At 42.7% G+C, this 9,638-nt stretch overlaps 2 protein-coding genes across 3 annotated transcripts in view; both read right to left on the minus strand.

Annotated features, from left to right (window-relative positions):
* CLDN10 (claudin 10) overlaps window positions 1-1,845 on the minus strand; it is a 122,122-nt gene extending 120,277 nt beyond the window's left edge. The window contains exon 1 of one of the 2 annotated variants that reach the window (XM_025874683.2): window positions 1,353-1,845. In XM_025874683.2, coding sequence (XP_025730468.1) covers window positions 1,353-1,566 — 214 coding nt within the window. In that variant the 5' untranslated portion in view covers window positions 1,567-1,845. The remainder of the gene's footprint in view (window positions 1-1,352) is intronic. The other variant, XM_073894391.1, reaches the window with a different exon arrangement.
* A 3,349-nt stretch (window positions 1,846-5,194) lies between these two features.
* On the minus strand, window positions 5,195-6,103 carry LOC112826524 (histone H3.3A-like). The gene is made up of 2 exons (XM_025874684.2): window positions 6,093-6,103; window positions 5,195-5,998 (listed from the first exon to the last, which is right to left on the minus strand). The coding sequence occupies exon 2, from the start codon at window positions 5,973-5,975 to the stop codon at window positions 5,565-5,567; it is 411 nt and encodes a 136-aa protein (XP_025730469.1). The 5' UTR covers window positions 5,976-5,998; window positions 6,093-6,103; the 3' UTR covers window positions 5,195-5,564.
* Between the last annotated feature and the right edge of the window lie 3,535 nt (window positions 6,104-9,638).

Here is a 9,638-nt window from a genome sequence, read left to right on the forward strand (position 1 = left end):
GACATAAAAGCAAATGTTTCCCTGGAGGTATCCTGAGGTATGAAAAAGCCTTTAAAGAAAAAAAATTCCCTAAGATACATATACTTGTAATAGAGTTTCTAACATGCATAACGATGAAAGCTTGCTTACATATATTTTTAAAAAATAAAACCAAGTAAAAAGGCAAAGTTCATGGGCATTTTCTTTCACTTAGCTACTTTTTAAAATCTTGCTCTGCTATTTTATCATTAAATATGATTTAAAAAAATAGAAACCCCTCTATACACAGAACTTTTCCTCAGCGCTGTTCTTGTCATATGCTTCTATCACCCTAAATATATACATGAATATACACATATGCCACCTGCGTATGTACTTCATGCCCAGATGCCCCAGGAAATATAGGAACATGGGATAACCTGTGTATAGATTTCTCCATGATGTGAGACAAATTGAAACTAGCTGTTAAAACAGTCACTTCTGGGGGGTACCTGGGGGGCTGAGTCGGTTAAGCAGCTGACTCTGGATTTCGCCTCAGCTCATGATCTCAGGGTGATGAGACTGAGCCCCATTGTCAGGCTCCGTGCTCAGCGGGGAGTCTGCTTGAGATTCTCTCTCTCTCCCTCTGCACCCCCCCTCCCGTGCACTCACTCTCTCTCTAAAACAAATAAATCTTTTTTTTTTTAAGATTTTATTTATCCATTCATGCGAGACAGAGGGAGAGAGAGAGAGAGAAGCAGAGGGAGAAGCAGGCTCCCACGGATCAGGGAGCCCGATGCGGGACTCGATCCCAGGACCCTGGGATCACGACCTAAGCCGAAGGCAGACGCCCAACCATCTGAGCCACCGAGGCGCCCAATAAATAAATCTTTAAAAATAAATAAAACAGGGCGCCTGGGTGGCTCAGTTGTTAAGTGTCTGCCTTCGGCTCAGGTCATGACCCCAGGGTCCTGGGATCAAGCCCCGTATCAGGCTCCCTGCTCAGCAGGAAGCCTGCTTCTCCCTCTCCCACTCCCCCTGCTTGTGTTCCCTCTCTCGCTATCTCTCTCTCTGTTGAAAAATTAATAAAATCTTTAAGAAAAAAATAAATAAATAAAACAGTCACTTCTGCCCTGTCCCTTGGAGTCTATCATTTGCATTAGGTACTTGTAAAAGATCCATGAAATTATTAACTTTCCTCTGCCATATGGAATACACGATTTCATTCTTTCAGCCCACATTCTGACACGTCATCCCCCCTAAGCCATTCCTGGCACTTTAATGAAACACTCAGTCTTTACAGAGTTAACAGCCCACTGTATGCAGCTGCTTCCGCACAGTGAGGGGAAAAGTTGACATTTTACTTCCACCCCAAACAAAGCCATTATATTTACCTTCTACTTTGAAGATAGTAAAGTGCGGTCGGCAATGGAAAGAACCCAACGCGTTACCTGCGCAGTTCATCCACAGACCCTGGTAAACCCAAGTGGCCGTTATCACTGACGATGCTCGAGTGGTCACTTTCCACTCATTGGAGGCGGTGGCCGCGACGAGAGCTCCAAACCCTCCAACGCCAAACACCAGAGCTGAGATCTGTGCCCTGGACATGTCTCTCTGCCTTCTCCAGTGACACCGTCCAGACAGAACGCTTTGGTGGGCCAGGCATGCAGCGGGCGACTGGCGCTCGGACAGGTGTCACGGCAAGTTAATGCACATAGGGGACCGCATTTCATGCTCGGATGGCCTGCGGAAGGGCGGGATTCAGGATGAAGTCTGATTTACCGATGGCATTTTAAAGATCGCCTAAGATGATCTTTCTAATTTCCTACACGGAGATTTACTAAAATTTTGTAGATGGATTTTAAAGGTTTTGACTTCACAGATTTTTTTCTCCTGGCACCATAGTTAATGCTTAATTTTGTTAGCCTGAAGCTTAACGAACCATGCAACAACCAGATATTACAAAGTACAAATTATACAGTAACAGTGAAGGCTTATTTGACCAATTGCTTTAGTGTCGCATGCCTCTGGATCTATATAAATGGAATCGTATTGCAGATATTCTTTGACCTTGTTTTTTCACACATTATGTCCGTGGGATTCATCTGTGTTCAAGAATGTAGTTGTTCATTACATATTATAGCTGAGATATAGTACTTTGTTAAACGGATCTACTACAATCTACCCATTTTCCTGGAAATGAACATTTGTGTTGCTTCTCCCCTGCCCCCACCTGCCCCCCTCTTGGTAGCAGTTGGAACAGCTGTAAAGGTTCTCAGGCATTTCTCTCTGTGCACCTGCGCAAGAGTTTCTCCAGGGTAATCTTAGAAACGGAACTGCTAGAAGTAGGAAATAAGTAGGAACTGCTCCTCCCACTTTATGGACAATACTAAACTGCCCTACTAAGAAGTTCTAGCAGGTTACCATCCCACTACCAGTGGGTGAGTCCCCATTGCCTCACTTCATAACATGTGATATTGGGGTGTTCTTAGAATTGCTGGGGTTTTTTGGGGGGTTGGCCACTCTGATGAGTGTAAAGGTATCACATTATCATGACTTTTGTATTTGCTGATTAATAATGAAGCTGAGCATATTGTCATGTATTTCTTGGTTCATTGTATGACATTTGTAGCTTTTGCTCATGGAATCCATTGAGTCGCTTGACTTTTTATAATTTCTTTCTTTTTAAGATTTTATTTACTTGACAGAAAGAGAGAGAGCACAAGCCAGGAGAACAGCAGGGAGAGGGAGAAGGAGAAGCAGATTCCCTGCTGAACAGGGAGCTGGATGCGGGGCTCGATCCCAGGACCCTGGGATCATGACCTGAAGACAGATGCTTAACCGACTAAGTCACCCAGGCGCCCCTATAATTTATTTTTAGTTCTATATATATATATATATATATCCTGGCTAGTAATCTTTTTAAAAAAAAAAAAAGATTGTAGGGACACCTGGGTGGATCAGTTGTTAAGCGTCTGCCTTCGGCTCAGGTCATGATGCTCCTTGCTCAGTGAGGAGCCTGCTTCTCCCTCTCCCTCTGCTGCTCCCCCTGCTTGTGCTCTCTCTCTCTCTCTGACAAATAAATAAAAATCTTAAAAAAAAAAAGATTTTATTAGAGAGCAAGAGCATGAGTGGGGGGGTGGGGGAAGGGCAGAGGGAGAGGGAGAAACAGACTCCAGGCTCAGTGGGAGCCATTCCAGGACCCTGATATCATGACCTGAGCCAAAGTCAGACACTTAGCCAACTGAGCCACCTAGGCGCCCCTGGATAGTAATCTTTTATTGATTATTCATATTGCAAATATCTTTCCCCAGTTTGTGGTTTCTCTTTTATTTGGCTACTTGAAAAAGACTCTGAATTTTAATGTAGACAAATTTATCAAGCTTTTATTAAATGATTTGTACTTTTGAGACCTTGATTAAGAAATCCCTCTCAGAGATAATAAATATATTACCCTCTACTCCAATTTCAAAGTTTTAGCTTTTACGTTTAAGTTCTTAAATCATCCAGAATTGATTTTTCTGTTTTACGATTTAGGACCTATTTCATTTTTTTTTTTTTAAAGATTTTATTTATTTATTTATTTGAGAGAGCGAGAATGAGAGATGGAGAGAGAGAGCACATGAAAGGGGGGAGGGTCAGAGAGAGAAGCAGACTCCCTCCTGAGCAGGGAACCTGATGCGGGACTCGATCCCAGGACTCCAGGATCATGACCTGAGCCGAAGGCAGTCGCTCAACCAACAGAGCCACCCAGGCGCCCCCTATTTCATTTTTTAATATGGGAACCCAGTTTCTCTGTCCCTACTAAATAGTCCCATGTTTCCCTATTGGTTTGTAGTCATATCGGATATCAATATTTGCCTGGTCTGTTTATGGGTTCTCTAATTTGTTCTATCTGTCTCTTACCTGTTCCTGCACCCATGCAATACTCTCTTAATTACTCTAATTCTATAAATGTTTCTTTTTTTTTAAGATTTTATTTATTTATTTGAGAGAGAGAGAATGAGAGACAGAGAGCACGAAAGGGAAGAGGGTCAGAGGGAGAAGCAGACCCCCTGCTGAGCAGGGAGCCCGATGTGGGACTCCATCCCAGGACTCCAGGATCATGACCTGAGCCGAAGGCAGTCGCTTAACCAACTGAGCCACCCAGGCGCCCCTCTATAAGTGTTTCTTGAGATCTTGTTGATGTTTCTTATTTTGCTCTTCTTTTTCAAGAGTGAGACTTTTTTTTTTTTTTTGGCTCTTTGCTGTTCCTTTCATATTTTAGAATAAGCTTTTCAAATTATACATATACATACCGGGATGTTTGTTGGAGGAAAGTAAATAACTTTATAGAGTTAAGTCTTCCTCCCAGTATCATATGTCTCTTCATTTAACCCATTTTTAATGTCTTTCAGTAAAGTTATATACTTTAAGTCTTGTTACATTTTTTTGCTAGATTTTTTTTTTTAAGATTTTATTTTTAAGGGGCGCCTGGGTGGCTCAGTCGTTAAGCGTCTGCCTTTGGCTCAGGTCATGATATCAGGGTCCTGGAATGGCTCCCACTGAGCCTGGAGTCTGTTTCTCCCTCTCCCTCTGCCCTTCCCCCACCCCCCCAGGTCATGGTCCCAGGGTCCTGGAATTGAGCCCCACATCTGGCTCCCTGCTCAGCAGGAAGCCTGCTTCTCCCTCTCCCACTCCCCCTGCTTGTGTTCCCTCTCTCGCTGTGTCTCTCTCTGCCAAATAAATAAATAAATTCTTTAAAAAAAGAAGATTTTAAGTAATCGCTACACCCACTGTGGGGCTCAAACCTACAACCCTGAGATCAAGAGCCACGTGTTCCACCAACTGAGCTGGCCGGGTGCCCCATGTGAGATTTATTCTTTTTTTTTTTAAAGATTTTATTTATTTATTTGACAGAGACACAGCGAGACGGGGAACACAAGCAAGGGGAGAGGGAGAGGGAGAAGCAGGCCTCCCACAGAGCAGGGAGCCCAATGCGGGGCTCGATCCCAGGACCCTGGGATCATGACCTGAGCCGAAGGCAGACGCTTGACGACTGAGCCACCCAGGCGCCCCCATGTGAGATTGATTCTTTTTTTTTTTTTATAGTTTAATGTATTTTAATAGCAAACTTACAGGAACAGCACAGAAGACAGACAACATTAAAAACATGTACTTGCATGTAGGACAACTCAGTTAGAAAAGTACAGCGAATGGATGGATCTACTGTATGATAAAAATGCTACAAACACCATTTAGTTGCCGTCAATAAGAAATTTACTTGTTTTAAAAAAATCCAAATGCTGGCATTGTCCAGAAAAATTTAACAGGTTTATTTATAATTGTTATAAAGTTGAACTGCTGAAACGTGTTCACTGAAACATTTTGACTTGCATTAATGCTTTATGTCCCCGCATTTATATTAAAAATTCACACACAAATGACAATGGAAAACCTGCCAATACCTGATTTCTGTCCCCTATTTTTCCACTTGCAATCATATACTTAGGTACCTTTTGACCCCATGGAAAAAAAATATCTAACGTTCAGAACTACCAATAACAGGAAGAAGAGAAATTTTTTTTTTTTTTAAAGAATGAAATGTTTTCCATCATAGTGGATTCTTAAGCACGTTCTCCACGTATGCGGCGCGCTAGCTGGATGTCTTTTGGCATAATTGTGACACGTTTGGCATGGATAGCACACAGGTTGGTGTCTTCAAAGAGGCCCACCAGATAGGCCTCGCTTGCCTCCTGCAAAGCACCAATAGCCGCGCTCTGGAAGAGCAGATCTGTTTTGAAGTCCTGAGCAATTTCTCGCACCAGACGCTGGAAAGGAAGTTTGCGGATCAGAAGTTCGGTGGACTTCTGATAACGTCTAATTTTACGGAGTGCCACAGTATCAGGCCTGTAACGATGAGGTTTCTTCACCCCTCCAGTAGAGGGCGCACTCTTGTGAGTGGCTTTTGTAGCCAGTTGCTTCCTCGGTGCTTTACCACCGGTCGATTTGCGGGCAGTCTGCTTTGTACGAGCCATGGTACAGAAACTCCCTTACTTACCTCCATTTCGGGGCCAAAAAGTTTACGGGCCAAGCCCGCGGCGGGCGGCGAGCGGGGCTCGGTCCCGGAGAGGCGGGCGGCCGGGGAAACTTACCCCCCTTCTCCCATGTGAGATTGATTCTTAAACTTAGAACTCATTCTAACACCTATTATATCTAACATGATTTTTTTTTAAGATTTTATTTTATTTATTTGACAGAGAGAGACACAGCGAGAGAGGGAACACAAGCAGGGGGAGCGGGAGAGAGAGAAGCAGGCTTCCCGCTAAAGACAGAGCCCGATGCGGGGCTTGATCCCAGGACCCTGGGATCGTGACCTGAGCCGAAGGCAGATGTTTAACGACTGAGCCGCCCAGGTGCCCCTCATATACTGTATTCTTACAATAAAGTAAGCTACAGAAAAGAGTGTTATTCGTAAAATCATGAGGAAGAGAAAATACATTTACAATACTGCACTGTATTTACAAAAAACAAAAAAGATCCACATGTAAGTGGACCTGCTCAGTTCAAACCCTTGTTCAAATGTCAACTGTACATATCGTTTTTCTTCTTTCTTGCATTTTTTTGAGTTTTTTCCACACTTCAATTTTTCCACTCTATTAAATTGGAAGTTACACATTATTTGTACTGTGAAATTTTAGTGCATACATAACTTAATAAATAAAATCAATCATTGTCTTTACTCTCCTGAATAATGTAAGGACCTTAAGATGTTTCAACATTAATAACTCCTCTTCTGGTCTATGTTATTACTTTATTTCTATGTTGTTTGATTTTTAGTTGCATAAATTAGAGTTTTATCCCTACAGATGTTAGCCCCACACTTTTATTATTACTGTGTACTGTCATTTTTCTTTTTTTGCTTGCTAATCCATTTTGCTTCTCAAAACTTCCTTGTGAGTTTACTGTTTTTCTCCTTCCTAAGGTCTATCCTTGGGAGGTTTCCTTAGCGAGGGGCTGTTGGTAGTTACCTTAGTTTTTTGTCAGATAATATATTTCTTCTGTGCTTGATTTTGGTAGATAATTTTTCTGGGTATACGGTTATAGGTTGACAATTATTTTGACTCAGAACTTTGAAGATATAATGCCATTTTCATCTGGCTTCCATTTTTGCTGTAGAGAAATCAAGAATTGGATTGGTCATTTCTTTATAGATTAATTCATGTTTTCTCTTTGGCTGATTTTAAGATTCTCTTTGGTTTTGGTAGTTTCGCTTTGACTTTTTTTTTTTAAGATTTTATTTATTTATTTGAGAGAGAGAATGAGAGAGAGCACATGAGAGGGGGAAGGGTCAGAGGGAGAAGCAGGCTCCTTGCTGAGCAGGGAGCCCAATGCGGGACTCGATCCCAGGACTCCAGGATCATGACCTGAGCCAAAGGCAGTCGCTTAATTAACTGAGCCACCCAAGCACCCTCGCCTTGACTTTCTAAGTATGAATTTTTTGGTAATCTCCTGTGGGATTTACTGAACTTCTTAAATCTAATGATTGATATCTTTCATCAATTCTGGAAAACTCTTGGTCCCTTCCTTCTGCAGATGTTACTTCTGCCACTATTCTTTATCTCCTGTGACTCTGATAAGATTTTTTTTGTTTGTCCTATTTCTTAATTTCTCTTTGATATTTTTAACTACTTTATTTCTCCATGCTGCATGTAATTTGCTGTTAACCCATCCAGAGGTTCTAATTTCTAGTACTATCCCCCCGCAAAAATCTAGAGTTTCTTTGTTATCCTTTTTTGTATCTTCTTGTTTCTTTTTTCTAATCTCATTCTTTAGTCATAATTCAAACGCCCTATTTTGTTTTTTAAGTATTAAAGATACTTAATTTATATGCTATATCTCATTATTCTCATATCTATAGTTTTTGCAGGTTGATCTTTTTTTCTACTGAGCCTGTCATTCACGGTGGTCAAAACACATGCTTTGTAATTTGTGATTGTAAGCTCATGCTCCTGGCAACTTTTTCATGGAAATGTTTTGAGGACTGAGTTGGATATTTGTTCCCCCAGATAGAATTTATATTTGCTTCTGCCTGTTGTTTAGGTGAGCTAGCAACCCAGGACTACTCTTAAGATTTTATGTATTTATTTGAGAGAGAGAGAGAGCACATGAGTGGGGGGAGGAGCAGAGGGAGAGGGAGAAGCAGGCTCCCCACTGAGCAGGGAGTCCAACTTGGGGCTCCAACCCAGGGCTCCAGGATCATGACCTGAGCCAAAGGCAGACACTTAACCAACTGAGCCACCCAGGTGCCCCAACCCAGACTATTTTTTTTTTTAAGATTTTATTTATTTGATAGAGGGGGTGGGGAGCACAAACAGGGGGAGTGGCAGGCAGAGGCAGAGGGAGAGGGAGAAGCAGGCTCCTCGCTGAGCAGGGAGCCCGATGTGGGGCTCGATCCCAGGACCCTGGGATCATAACCTGAGTCAAAGGCAGATGCTTAACCCATGAGCCACCCATGGCCCCAGGACTACTTTAAATTATCATCTTTTACTAGCCATCCAATTAGTGTGAACTCTAGTCCTACACCCAAGTGAAAGTCGGCTTGTGGTTAGGAATTCTCAGGTAACTTCTGTTTGTCCCTATACTCAGATCCAAGGTAGAGACAGGATGTTCCCTTACCATGACCCAGGAGGGCAGTGATGGAGATGGTGGTGGGGGTGGTGAAACAGTGTTTTTTAATTTTGCCCTCTGCAGTTATTACTTTGGGGTGGGAACAACTTTATGCAGAGTTCTCTGATCCAGACTACAGTGTTGCATAGCACTAGGATCCCCAGTTATGGCCAATTGAGAATTAAAATCTCAGTGACCGGGGTGCCTGCGTGGCTCAATGGGTTAGGCAGCTGCCTTCGGCTCGGGTCATGGTCCCGAGGTCCTGGGATTGAGCCCCGCGTCGGGCTCCCCGCTCAGTGGAGAGCCTGCTTCTCCCTCTCCCTGTCTCTCTGCCTACTTGTGCTCTCTCTCTCTGTCAAATAAATAAATAAATAAAATCTTAAAAAAAAAAAAAAATCTCAGTGACCAGGGATCCTTCAGAGTAGCCACAGGCCTCAAAGCTGGCTTGCCTTTCTGTATTTGTGCTTTCTTTCCATTTTTTGGCCTCTAAAGATTTCCTTTGTTTTCTTACCAGCTCAGGTATGCATTTAAAAATATTTCTCAAGTATTTTTTCTAGCAACTGTGGGTGTTTTGTTTTCAGAAGGTTATATATCTTTTTTTTTTTTTAAGATTTTATTTATTTACTTGGCAGAGAGACAGAGACAGCAAGAGAGGGAACACAAGCAGGGGGAGTGCGAGAGGGAGAAACAGGCCTCCTGCTGAGCAGGGAGCCCGATGCGGGGCTCGATCCCAGGACCCTGAGATCATGACCCGAGCTGAAGGCAGTTGCTTAACCAACTGAGCCACCCAGGCACCCCAAGAAGGTTATATAGGATATCTAATCCACCCTATGCCAGAAATAAAAGTCACCAAATGTTATAAAAGAAACACTTGTTTAAATATGTCTCCAAAAATCAAATAAGCTGGGGCACCCGGCTGGCTCAGTCGGTAGAACATGTGACTCTTGATCTCAGGGTCATGAGTTTGAGCCCCAGATTGGGCATAAACATTACTTCAAAAAAATATCAAATACCCTATCAAGAAATAACAA

Source organism: Callorhinus ursinus, unplaced genomic scaffold (assembly GCF_003265705.2).
Source record: "Callorhinus ursinus isolate GAN/ISIS: 27379988/994484 unplaced genomic scaffold, GSC_fseal_2.0 scaffold7, whole genome shotgun sequence".
Lineage (NCBI taxonomy): Eukaryota > Metazoa > Chordata > Mammalia > Carnivora > Otariidae > Callorhinus > Callorhinus ursinus.

Bases quoted from the DNA above. Each gene is read 5' to 3' on its own strand.
- LOC112826524 (XM_025874684.2), bottom strand. From the start codon at position 5,975: ATGGCTCGTACAAAGCAGACTGCCCGCAAATCGACCGGTGGTAAAGCA.